This window comes from Moschus berezovskii, chromosome 6 (assembly GCF_049115385.1).
Source record: "Moschus berezovskii isolate FMDL1 chromosome 6, NW_MosBer_1.0, whole genome shotgun sequence".
NCBI classification, from domain to species: domain Eukaryota; kingdom Metazoa; phylum Chordata; class Mammalia; order Artiodactyla; family Moschidae; genus Moschus; species Moschus berezovskii.
In genome coordinates this window covers 115,331,628-115,345,651 of record NC_142465.1, presented here as the reverse complement: position 1 = coordinate 115,345,651, position 14,024 = coordinate 115,331,628, and the positions used below count along the sequence as shown (strand labels likewise).

At 41.9% G+C, this 14,024-nt stretch overlaps 1 protein-coding gene across 5 annotated transcripts in view; it reads right to left on the bottom strand.

The window, feature by feature from the left end:
* TNRC6B (trinucleotide repeat containing adaptor 6B) overlaps positions 1-14,024 on the bottom strand; it is a 252,336-nt gene that overhangs the window by 125,289 nt on the left and 113,023 nt on the right. The window contains exon 1 of one of the 5 annotated variants that reach the window (XM_055394743.2): positions 12,257-13,204. The exons of the other annotated variants lie outside the window; for them this stretch is intronic. Within the exon in view, the coding sequence (XP_055250718.1) occupies positions 12,257-12,261 (5 nt within the window). The 5' untranslated portion in view covers positions 12,262-13,204. Of the gene's footprint in view, positions 1-12,256; positions 13,205-14,024 lie in introns of those variants that run through there. 5 annotated transcript variants of the gene reach the window in all.

Here is a 14,024-nt window from a genome sequence, read left to right as displayed (position 1 = left end):
TCCCAAAAGAGAGTATGACAGTGTTTTCTGTGGGGCTTTTCAAAAGAAAATATATCATCTGGTAGTCTGATTTTTCTCCTTAAGTTTCTCTAAAATTTGGGGAGGGGGACATATGTAAATCTCTCCATTCCTCGGTATGGATGGCTAACCCCTCGTGATCCAAATAGAATGCTCTGGATAGAAGGACAACATTCTGGTCATCAAAAACACCCATCTTCTACATGCTCAAGTAGCAAATGAACACTTCTACAAATCACTTATGAATCTGGTTGATGTGACAACTGAGCAGATTGACAAAACTGATTCTCAAAGCCAACCAAAGTGGAGACCATGTCTGGGAATATGGCCAACTCCTGAGTAGTTCCTTAAAATTTCTTTAAACTTCAGTGAGACAACACAGGGTGGGTCATTAAGCCATTTCAGTGGTTGAGATCAGTTTATTTGGGTTTTGTTTTAAAAAAATGGACTTGAGTAGAATGTATCAAGATAGAATATATCACATAGTATCACAAAGAAAATACTTTTGTTTTAGTGCATACTTTATGTATGGGGCTTCCCAGGTTGTACAATGGCAAAGAATCTTCAAGCTGCCAATGCAGGAGACTCAGGAGACTGGGGTTCCATCCCTGGGTCGGGAAGATCCCCTGGAGAAAGAAATGGTCATCTACCCCAGTATTCTTGCCTGGGAAATCCCATGGACAGAGGAGCCTGGCGGGTTATAATCCACGGCGTCACAAAAGAGTTGGAGACGACTTAGCGACTAAACAACAATACTTTATCTCAATGCAAATTATATTTCTCAGTGTTGATCCAATCAAGAAGTCTGGAAGCCACTGTTCTAAGCTATCCAATAAGCCCATCTAACTTCAGTTTAAAAATAGCAACTTCCTGGAATAAAAGAGCAGGAATTATTTTCTGCAAGCAAAGGGTAAAAAAACACAAACAATGGCATCTAGAGGTACAAGACTCGCTGCTTTGGGCTCCTGAGAGGGGTACAAGAGATCCTGTGCTCTGTCTCTGGTCTTATTAAGCCATTAAATGACATCATGCAGGACCTTCCCTGGTGGTCCAGTGGCTAAGACTTCAAGCTCTCAATGCAGGGGCCCCGGGTTTGATCTCTGATCAGGAAAATAGATCCCACATGCCCCAACTAAAGACCTTGAATGCTGCAAGGTACAATGAGGATCCCCAGTGCCAGATAGGACCCAGCGCACCCAAATAAAAAAATAATAAATATCAAAAAATAAATGAAGGGCATCACGTAAGCCCACCACTACAGAGTATACTTGTTTTTAACCAAGGCATGGATAATCAAAATGCACTTCTAAAGGAAAACAAAAAGGTAAGGAATTAATTTTCATATGGATTTAAAAAACAGGACTTCACAGAATAGCTGACACTTCAAATTCTTAGATTTCATAAAAATATGAAATTTAAGAAAATTTTATGAAAAAATAAGGTCCTCTATGCCCATCAAGATGGAATTGTGCACCACCCCAAACCAAAGCCTGACTTTCCAGTGTGAAGAAGGTTTGGTTCCAAGCACAATTCAGGATCATTTCTATCTTTGCAGGTTATTATTTAGAAGTTCTAGTTAGCAACTACCCAGCAGTATAAATCCGTGAGATCACTAAATATAATAAAAATCTCTGAACCTTTTTTATAAACCACTCATATTTAGTAAATATTATACTGGCCAAGATGTCAAGAAATACAAAATGAATATAACAGTCTATGGCCAAACAGCCTGCCAAAGAGAAGTGAGATTCAAGCCCAAGATAATTAGCCTTTGGCACCCTTTCCCCTCATGCACCTCTACCCATGCTGGAAGACTAGGACCGTGGACTGAAAGCTTCTGAGAACCCTGGAATCCTGATGTCACTTCCCACCTAAACCACTCATCTCACTGGCTCCACAGAGTTGAAAAAGGGGGCAGCAGAGCTTCTACCCCTCCAGCTAAACCTGCTTTTAATTACTTTTTAAAAGCTTTTTACTTTGTATTAGGGTATAACCAATGAACAATGCTGTGAAAGTCTCAGGTGAACAGCAAAGGGACTCAGCCAAATGTACATATGTATCCACTGTCCCCCGAATTCCCCTCCCACCCAGGCTGACACATAAAACTGAGCAGAGTTCCCTGTGCTATACAGTAGGTCTTTGTTGGTTATCCATTTGAAATATAGCAGTGTGTACATGTCCATCCTAATCTCCCTGACTATCCCTTCCTTCAAAGAATGCTCAAACTACCGCACAATTGCACTCATCTCACACATTAGTAAAGTCATGCTCAAAATTCTCCAAGCCAGGCTTCAGCAGTATGTAAACCGTGAACTCCCAGATGTTCAAGCAGGTTTTAGAAAAGGCAGAGGCACCAGAGATCAAATTGCCAACATCCGCTGGATCATGGAGAAAGCAAGAGAGTTTCAGAAAAACATTTATTTCTGCTTCATTGACTATGCCAAAGCCTTTGACTGTGTCGATCACAATAAACTGTGGAACATTCTGAAAGAGATGGGAATCCCAGACCACCTGACCTGCCTCTTAAGAAACCTGTATGCAGGTCAGGAAGCAAGAGTTAGAACTGTACATGGAACAACAGACTGGTTCCAAATAGGAAAAGGAGTACGTCAAGGTTGTATATTGTCACCTTGCTTATTTAACTTATATGCAGAGTACATCATGAGGAACGCTGGGCTGGAAGAAGCACAAGCTGGAATCAAGATTGCCGGGAGAAATATCAATAACCTCAGATATGTAGATGACACTACCCTTATCGCAGAAAGTGAAGAGGAACTCAAAAGCCTCTTGATGAAAGTGAAAGAGGAGAGTGAAAAGGTTGGCTTGAAGCTCAACATTCAGAAAGCAAAGATCATGGCATCTGGTCCCATCACTTCATGGCACATAGATGGGGAAACAGTGTCAGACTTTATTTTTTGGGGCTCCAAAATCACTGCAGATGCTGATTGCAGCCATGAAATTAAAAGACGCTTACTCCTTGGAAGGAAAGTTATGACCAACCTTGATAGTATATTAAAAAGCAGACACATTACTTTGCCAACCAAGGTCCGTCTAGTCAAGGCTATGGTTTTTCCAGTGGTCATGTATGGATGTGAGAGTTGGACTGTGAAGAAAGCTGATCACCGAAGAATCGATGCTTTTGAACTGTGGCGTTGGAGAAGACTCTTGAGAGTCCCTTGTACTGCAAGGAGATCCAACCAGTCCATTCTAAAGGAGATCAATCCTGGGTGTTCATTGGAAAGACTGATGCTAAAGCTGAAACTGCAATACTTTGGCCACCTCATGTGACGAGTTGACTCACTGGAAAAGACTCTGATGCTGGGAAAGGTTGGGGGCGGGAGAAGGGGACGACAGAGAATGAGATGGCTGGATGGCATCACCGACTCTGTGGACATGAGTTTGAGTGAACTCCGGGAGTTGGTGATGGACAGGGAGGCCTGGCGTGCTGTGATTCACGGGGTTGCGGAGAGTCGGACACGACTGAGCGACTGAACTGAACTGAAGATGTAAACCTCTGTACCTAGCATTTCTAATAGGACACAAATTGGTTACATTTAAAAACTTTTACCAATGTACCATTCTGCTGACGTGAATAATTTTTTTCAATTCCTTGTTTTAAATTTTAGAATGTACACATTAAAAAAAAAAGTTCATCTGCTCACAAGTAAACTTAGGATTTGATCCCTCCAATTCTAAAAATTTCGTAAGCATAAGCCCACATGTGTTCTAAGTAACACCAATCCTATGAAATGCTTTGCCATGGCAAGAATGTTTAGTGATGATCTGGCTATTTCCAAAACGCACATTACCTGCAAGTACTTGTCTTACTTTGCATAAATGCTCCCTGTCCAATTTTGTAGCCACACACAGTTAGTGTGCACTTTTAATGAGGCTACTGTGACAGAGAAACTGAATTTTCAAACGAATTTTGTTTAACTTAAATTTTAAGGGTGTTCCCTGGTTGCCTGGTGGTTAGAATTCTAGGATTTTACGTCCATGGCCTGGGTTCAATCCCTTTTTAGGAAACTGAGATCTCGTAAAAAGGATGGCAACAGCCTCCCACCTCCACAAATTTTTTTTTAATTGGTAATTTACTTCCATTACTAGAAAACTTTTTTATGTTTGGAAAAATTGGGGTATGTGAATATACTTTTTCAACTGTGTATGTGTCTGTGCTCAGTTGTATCCAAATCTGCAACCCCATGGACTATAGCCTGTCAGGCTCTTCTGTCCACAGGATTTTCCAGGCAAGAACACTGGAGTGGGTTGCCATTCCCTACCCCAGGGGATCTTCCCAACCCAGGGATCAAACCCGCTTCTCCTGTACTGCTAAGCAGATTCTTTATCGCTGTGCCACCTGGGAAGCCCCTACTTTTTCAACTGCAAGTTTTATCAAATCTAAATACAGACCAAGCATTTCTAATAAAATTTTATGTTCAAACTGAAATGCACTGTAAGGATAAAAGACACCAGATTTTGAAAAACTGAATATTAAAAAAAGAATATCATATACCCCATTAATATTTTAAAATATATTACATGTTGAATTGACATTTTGCACATCTAAATATCTAAATAAATTAGATATTATTAAAATTAATCTCACCTGTGTCTGTTTTGGCCGCGTGGCTTGCAGGATCTTAGTTCCCCAACCAGGGGATAGAACCTGGGGTCCTTGGCAGTGAAAGCACAGAGTCCTAACCACTGGACTGCCAGGGAATTCCTGCTTTGACTCTTGGAAAATGTAAAATAACACATGACTCACATTCTATTTCCACTGAATGGTGCTGGCATAACCTAATGATTGCCAACCCTTTCCCACCAGAACGCCTTCCAAGAGCAGGTTCTGGGAGGCTGCCATAACCAAACACTGTTCTTCCTGTGTGACCCCAAAACCTGCTGACCATATCTGACACTGAGAAGTCCTCTTCTCCTCACTGACTCTGACTGACTGTCCTGCACAAGCACCTTTCTTTAATCCTCTCCCAGGTCCACTTTCTCTTCCTGTCCCCAAGGCCCCATTCTCAGTTCTCTCTTCCATTGTCTGCACTTCCACAGTGACCTCATCCCCTCTCAGCTTCAATTATCACTTCTACATGGAGGACTTCCAATTCTTTATCTCTGCTTCTGAACTTTCTCAAGCGTCAGTTCCACACTGTCAGCTGCCTGCCAACCAGGTCCACCTGCAAGGCCTATCAACTTCTTAAACTTGGTATGTCTGACCTGGAATGCTGCATCTTTTGCTGAAGATTCTCATCATTCACCTTGAACACCTGGGGTCCCTGGTGGCTCCTCTAGCACCACAGGCCCTTTCGGAACAGTCCTCTTCACCACAGCCTCCTACCTGGCCTGCCTGTCTCAATTATCCCCTCAGTCCTCCCCTCTTCCAACCCCACCGCGCCCGTCCTCCTCTGCCATACTAGTATTCTCAAAATACCACTTAGATCACATTGCTATCAGACTTTCAACAGGTCCCCACTATCTGCCGCAGCAATCCAAACTACTCGGCAGGCATCCCAGCTCTTTTACAGACAACCAACCACCCTTCAGTCCACTCTGAACAGAATCAGTCCTCCTCCAGCTGCAATGCTCTGCCCTCAAGTCTGCTCTTCTGCCCAATCTTTAAAGAAAGTGAAAGCTGCTCAGCTGTGTCCAACTCTTCGTGACTCCATGGACTTTACTGGAGTGGGCAGCCTTTCCCTTTGCGAGGGTATCTTTCCAACCCAGGGATCGAACCCAGGTCTCCTGCATTGCAGGCAGATTCTTTACCAGCTGAGCCACAGGGAAGCCCAATCTTTAAAGCTCAGATCAAATAAAAGGTCCTCATAAAGCCTTCTCTCATCAACTGAGCTGAAATTAGCCTTTCTCCTCCCTGAAACTCCTTCCGTATTTCTAATGGCAACCATAGTAGTAATGGGAGTGCATCTGTGGTCTTATCCTCTTTATAAAGGAGTGTCCTTTCAACAGTACTCAATAGCACTTGCACAGCACACTGCCATTTGTGGACATTTTACCAAAGAAATCAACTTAGAAAGGAAAATCTTGGTAAAGTTGGGACCACTGATGATTCTCAAATTTTTATCTCCAGCCAGGTATCTAATTACTCCTCCAGGGATCTTCCTGACCCAGGGATTGAACCTGTGTCTCTTACGTCTCTTGCACTGGCAGGCAGGTTCTTTACCACTAGCACCACGTGGGAAGCCCTGACCTTCACTGAGATGTCCCAAGATTCAATTACTCCAAAACTGAATCATTTTCTCAATCCCACATCTGTCCCTTGTCTAAAGGGATCCTAATTCCATGAATGGTACAACCATCTCATCAGTAGCCCAGGCCAGAGACAGAGGTGTGATCTTTTATCTCCCCAATCCTGATTCTCAACGATCAGGTTCTGTGACATCTTCTTCCCAAATGTCTCTGGATTTATCCATTTCTTCCCAACTTGCTGTCAGTCCAGGCCACCACTACAGTCTTATACTCAATCCTCCAGCCATTTCCTACAGGATGACTAGAGCATATCTTTCAACAACTCAACTTGAACAGGTGAAATTCCTGCTGAGAACTCTTTAACTATTCTCAAGATAAAGACTTCCAAACATGACTGATAGACTCTCCCACATCTTACCAGTGTTTACCTTTTCAGATTCACCTTTCATTTCCCAGATTATCTTTTCTCTTACACACATCACGCTCCAACCATGTCCAAGTACTCTACACACAGGTCTCCAAATATGCTAAAGTCCTCTCTTGCCTCAGGGCCCTTGCATAAGCTGGTCCTTCTATGTGGGTTGCGTGTCCCTCTTTCGTAATCGTCCAACACCCTGAGGACTGACCAGGCTCCCTGCATTTATATTCTTTCTAACTTCATAATGGTACCTGGAAAAAAATCTCCCTACTATAAAACTCCTATGCTAGCACTTATTCCAACGCATGGCAGGTAATAGGTATTCAATAATAATTTGCTGAAATGAATTAACAGATAAAAATGGCTTTCTTTGAAATAAATTCCAATCCAAGGTCAATGAATGAATGTTATGTGTCATCTTTATTAATTCAAAAAGCATTGTATTAAGTGGGTAATTGACCTAAATTTTAGTTTTATCTGTCTTCTGAGTCAAAACTATTAGCAGTCTGATTAAATAGGGTTTATATGTGCAGGTTCAGAATAATAAAAATGAAGGGAAAAAACACTGCATTTTCTGTTCTCCTTTGCCTTGTAAACTCTAAGACCAATTCATTTGAAACTGTTGAGAACCTTTTGATGCAAAACACAGAATGTATGAAAAGCAGCCAAGCAAATGTGGATACACCACAGGGGCAGAGCCTGAAGGAAACTGGAGCGCATGAAGAGACGACATCAGACCATAGGAATGTAGGGACTTGAATAAAAGAAAGGGCTCAGCGCGGCTCTTGTCCTCGTCCGCGCAATCAGTGCCCGCGCGTCCCGATCCTGGGAGCCATCAGAGGACCGAGGCTTCTGTGGGGCCGTTACAGCCTTTCTGGTTTACTAAACAAAGAGAGAAAGAGGGAGAGCAAAGGGGAAGGAAACACTTACTAAGCAACGAGACTAGGTGCTGGTCTTTTCGTTCCAGCATTTCCTTTATGCTTCACAACAAAGCATTGTGTCCATTTTACCGATGAAGAAACAGGGGCTGATGGTCACATAGCTGGTCCTGGTGACCTTATACTCAGGTCTACTTCAAAAACATTTCTACTGAGTACTCACTTGTGCTAAGCCCTATTCTAGACACTGAAGGCTGAGCAATACGCACACTCAAGTCTGCTCTGGGTTGTGGGGAGTGAGGTTCCACACACAAATAATGTGATTTCAGACACTGATACAACTGGTAGTGGTTTAATCACTCAGTCACGTCCGACTCTTGCGACTCCATGGACTGCAGCCCGCTAGGCTCCTCTGTCCATGGGATTTCCCAAGCAAGCATACTGGAGTGGGCTGCCATTTCCTTCTCCGGGGGATCTTCCTGACCCAGGGATCGAACCTGGGTCTCCTGCACTGAGCCACCAGGGAAGCCCAAGTGATAGAACTGAAGGGTATTGAAAGAGGAAAACTGAGGGATGTGCTAGAGTAACTAGGGAGGCAACTGATCACGCAGGGTTCTCAGACAATTTAAAAGATAATTTTGCACAGCTAAATAATAATGGATAAAATGACTATCTCGTCAAACCTTAAATGGAAGACTCTAGAACAACCAGAAGCAAAAATTACCATTCATTCCCTGATTATCAGTGAGGAGACCATCAGGTGAAAGGAATTATAGCATTATCCTGGCTGTAACCCAAAGCAGTAGGTTAGATAGTCATCAGATGGCAAACACTGCCACATGAACCAGTGGTTACTGGGGGCCCTGGGCCTTCCAAATTAATTCTTGGCTCTCGAAGCACCTACACTAGCACCTGGCATAAATGATGGCTGAATATTTGAAGGAAGAAAGGAAAACATGTTAAAATGTCACCATTATGTGTTAAATCCCTTTTCAGGCCAAGTGGCTTCAATTCACCCCACCCCACCCCACCCCACCACCAGTTTTAATCATAAGAAGCAGGTGAGGGAAGTCGGATTAGTATAAATCCTTGAACAATACTGTACTAGGAAACAATTAGCCTAGGCTGCCCTACTCCCCAGCCAATAGTCAGACACCCCACCTTTAAATCACAAGGTCCACTTAAAGAAAATCTAACAGCCAAATGACAACAAAAAATTAATGAAGAGTAATTATTTGGCTTCTTCAAACAAGGGTTCTCCTCACACAGATACTCAGGCTACTTTGCACCAGGGACTTGCTCTACCTCTCACAGAGCACCAAGGTAAGGCCAGTGATTCTTTCACTGAGCATCTCCCTCACTAGAGTGGTACTCCTTAGGGTTGGGACAAACATTCATCTGTGGTGCCTCAGGGTCTTGTCCAGTTTAAATGACAGAAGGTCAATGATTATACTGAGTTGTAAAAATTAAATTTCTTGCAAACTTTTCAGTCCTGGGGCAGTTGGGTAGGGTGAGGCCTAACCCCTTACTACTGTTATCTACTGGGGCCTATTCTGCAGAACCTGAAGGTCTCATCATTACAGATCACTCCTTCCATGTCTCTTGTAGGATTAAGAACTGGAAAAGCCTTACAAGTCTCTGCTTCAATTTTTAGAAGCTGATTTCTAAATGACTTGTCCCAGTGGTGAAAGAGAATAACAAATGGCCATTCAAAGCTGAACAACGGAGTTGAGTTTGCGCCATATACCAAAGATGCCAACGCTTCCTTTCTGGTATGCAGACAGAAGGACTGGAAAACAACTTTCAAATAAGATACCACTTCTGATTAAACGGCGCTATCAATTTTTGTGATGCTTCAGTAAAATCTTAATAATGAATCTGTGACATTACTTTCTGCAACACAGTAGCACTGTGAATAGTAACATTACTATAATAAGTAGACCCGCCAAAAGGAAACAGGTGGTGGGGGTGGGGAGACTGTAGTGACGATTATATTATTTTTTCTCCAGACAGAAACTTCCTCTGCATACATTGCCTCATTTTAAAAAACCACAATGTGCAAGTTCTAATATCTCTGCGTTTTGCTCTTCATAACATCAGCCACATCTGTAAAGTTTTTAAAGATTCATTTCACAGTGCCAACAGAAAGAAAACTCCAACAAAAGGCACAAAATAAGTACTATCCACCTGCACGCTTGATGTATAACTCATTTTTATTTGCTCCTGAATTACCAGAGTTTGGTGTGTCATAAGGATTGGCTCTGCAGGAACTTAGATCCAAAATGGCAGCTGAGCTTCTGAAACTCACCAGAGCCATAACGCTTAACATACGTGAAACCAGGTCTTATTTATCACACTTCTCAACCTGTCTAGAGAGAAGAATATTTACCAAAACATTTCAAAGAATCAGATGGCGTTCTGTTAAATGTTCATTATATCATTCTGCTTCTTGCCTAAGAAAGCAGGCACCCTGCTTCTGGTCCCTCCGCTCTGCAAACTGAATTAACCTGCTATTCACATGTTTACACAGTCCAGAAAAACAAGCTAATGACAAAATGTGGAAAGCTGAGGTTCATCTCATTCTTCTTCTGTAAGGCCAACTTAGGAAATGGGCATAAAATGAATCATCTAACAAGTAAAGCCCCAAATAAGCGCTTTCATTTTCAGAAAAAAAAACAACAAAAATCAGAACTCTAATTTTCCTCAGGTCTACCACAAAGCAACACTCTATTGCTATGTTAATTTCTATGTCTTTTCCTTTAAATTCAAGCTGTAAAAAAATTTTCTAAGAGACAAATTTGTTCCAGATTACCTTTTGAATGTAATGTTTCCAATCTTACACAAAAGCTGAACTTCTACCACCAAAAAATTTACACTGAATTTAAACCGTCACTTCCCCACTCATTTTCATTGCTACTAACAACATTAATTTTAGAAAAATAATAAAATACTTGCTCTTTAGAGACAGAGGACTTTAATTATCTTTATGAATTCAAATGGAACGTCTTTTTGTTAAAATTAGCGTGAAAGTCCCTTCATCTATAAACAATTGGCCCAAAGAAACAGGCCATTTTCAGTACAAGAGGCCAATCCATTTTAACAGTAAATAAAGCTTTTGAAAGCACTACACACCCTCTTGCAGACTGTCAAATTTTCAAAATGGTCCAGCATTTTTTCCATTTTTTTTTAACACTTTCGGGCCCAGCAAGCATCTTATAATTAGATTAATTAAAAAGGAAACAAAAAAAAACCCCCACTGCTCCCTTCTGATCAAAATTATTCCATTTATGCTTAATTACCTTTAATCCAAGTCTATATATTTAGTGATGGGGATGACAATTCAATTTGCATATTTTAAATGGCCTTTCTAAACTATACTTTGTAACAGCTTTAGAACAGTCTCTTTCTCATGCCAATATGCTAAGGCATAAATCAGGAGGATACAAACTAGAAAAGAAAAGAAAAGAAAACAAGGCCTCTGCCAGCCAGGGATATGCTGAGGGGGGTGGGGTAGTTTCCCCAGGGGTGGGGGCTATTTCTCCACCAGATCACAAACTACAATCCTTTCAGCCCACCAGATCGAGAGCATTACATCACACTCTCACAACGATCGGGGGAGGTGGCTCTGAGAAGGCAAGTTTTCAGTCCTCTTCCCTCCCCATCCCCAGGCTTTCTAGAATCCTGCATTAGGAGTAATGGAATTTAACTTCAGTGCACTCACTGCACACTGTTTTTTGAGGGTAACCAACAGACATACACGTACAGCTACTTATTTAGGTGACCAGATACGACCATTTCACAATGGATACGTGGCTGAAACAGTCAACTAGACATACAGAAGCTGAATTTGTGCTGAAAAGCCCAGTTCATAAGTGTAAAATTAAACAGAAATTGTAAGCCATGAGAAACGGAGGCGGCCAACCCACAGGGAGAAAATGAGAGAGAAATAATTCCTAATCGGGCTGATGAGCTGTTCTATCTTTCAAACACCATGTTTACAAGATACTCCCACCATTTGGTTCAAACCACGATCAAAATAAAAGCGCATCTGGCTGCACATTTGAGCACACACACAGAGACCCAGCGCAAATGAGCGCGCGCCGAGAGGAGAGGGGTGATCCACACACTGCTTGGGAGGTTTTCAAGCCGGGGACTCTACAAACCCCAAACCTCCTGGTGTTCACTCGCCCCCAGCCTGATGTTTAAAATGTATCAGGTCTTATTTTAGGTTTTACATCTCTCTAGGAAGGATGGCCAAGCTTTAAGAAAAAAAGAAAAAGGCTTTCCTGTGGTAGTGCTTGCCCTCCCAGATCCTTTGTCGGCCTTAGCAGCCGAAAGAATGCAAACCCATTTATATTTATGCAAATTTTTGCAGCAGATTTAAGGGGGTAGGGAGAGGTCTGTGTTTTTTTTTAAAAAAACCTCTTTCTAAATATCAAATTTTCAATTACTCGCAGCTTCATTTATTTGCAAGACACAAACGAGGATGAAAATCTGCATATAAATTAAAAGTGCAATTAAATCACTTCAAAATTAAATATTTTACCAAGGCTTTTCCATTTCCAAAATGCCGAACCAAAAGTACATCATGGGTCTGATTTACACAGATTCACGAAATGTCTGAAGCCAGTCTCCATGCTAGACAAATGTCGATTTGCAACACCACTAGTGAAAACGGTTAGACAAGATCCATATAAATCAATTGGTTTTTAAAAAATTGAAAATATTTACCAACCTCATAAAGTGCAGCAGTGCTTAAATCCAGCAAATTGAGGCATACAAGGTAGAAATGGAAATGAAAAAAGGTCCAAAAAATGATTTCTTTTTGTCTATCTGTTTTTTTGTATTTTAAATATTCAGAAACCAGCAGAGACTCTGTCGGCCATTTTGGCTTGAACTAACTCTCACACTCACTCTCCCTCTTGCTCTCTCTCTCCCCCTCTGTCTCTAAAGGAAGCAGCTTTTTGTGACCTTCAAATAGAGGCTGATCATGTGACTTCGGGTAGGTTTGTCAATCAGGAAAGGGGCGGGAGCTTGGGCTGAAACTGCCTTAAAGGGAAAGCGGCCCTTTTCCACTCACTTTCATTTGTGAAACGCTGTTATCTCATACTCTCCACCTACACACACTGAATGTGAAAGTGGCAACAGCATAAGGGTAACAGATGAACAAAATATAAAAACCTTTATTGCTTTATAGAAATATGCTCAGTTGCTAACGATTCTTACAGATCCTGGAGCTTGGCTCACTTGCTACAGTTATTCTCTGGATGTTTGGGCAAGCACAGGCTGGCAAACTGCTCTTTAAAGGGGGACTTAAACAATATTTTACCCAAACAGGAAACTTTAGTCTTCAAAGACTGAGGTGAAATATAGGACACAACTGATCTCTAACAAGCTCCTAAAACGCACAGGAAAAGACTGAAAGGAAATATACCAAACTATAAGCTGTGAATGCCAATTCAGAGAGGTTATGTGACTTCTCTCCATCACACACAGCTAGACAGCTGCAGAACAGTGAGTGGTCTCCCAACTGAACTCCACATTTATATTTTAAAGATCATTTTATTATTTTAATTGTTATTTCATTTATTTATTTTTTGGCCATGCTGCATGGCATGCGGGATCTCAAGTTCCCTGACCAGGGATCGAACCTGTGTCCCCTGCACTGGAAGCACAGAGTCTTAACTACTAGATCACATTTATTGTTTCAGGTGTATATATGTTTGGTACCTCCTCCCCCCACCCCAAACTATGCTACAGCAAACTGTCAGATGAGTCATTTTTAATGCCCTCCCCAACCTGAAGAAGTAGCTCTTCAGCTGACCCTGGAGGCAGTGCTAAATTTAAAACCTACCTGGTTTCCCCCATGCCTAAGTCCCTTCTGACTCAGTGCATCTTGCTTTCTACCCACCTAAGAAAACCACGGTGGGTTTGCACCCCTAGCCCTGGGGCTAACAAGCTGTGTAACCTTAGTCAGGCAACTCCCTTCACCTTCTGGGCCTCAGTTTTCTCATTTGTGGAATGTAAGGATTGGCCATCAGCAGATGGTATCTTTGGTCCCTTTCAGCCCTAAAAACCGTACTCTCTGTTTCTTTTTAGCAGTTCTGTTTCATCTTATCCTTGCCATCTCAAGTCATTACCCCAGAAAGTTTTCCTTGACCCTCCCTGTCTAGACCAGGCCTTCCTGTTTAACACTCCCATAATTCCTTTACTACTTTTTCATAGCACTGGTCGTAACTGCAATTTATTAATTGTCAAAGAACTTGCTTGCAGTTGGTCATTCCCAGTATGTATAAGGACACACTACATCTTCCTTCACTGCTGTGTGAGGCCCAACACTTAGCTAGCCTGCACAGTAGGGAAATGAATGAATGAGTGACTTAGACTTCCCTTCAGAAGTGCTGGGCTGATCTGAGGAAATGTGCCATCCAAAGACAAGGAATAAAAGTCACATAGTTTCCAGAAACACATCTCTATCTATTTAAAGACTGCTTAAGGAAGCA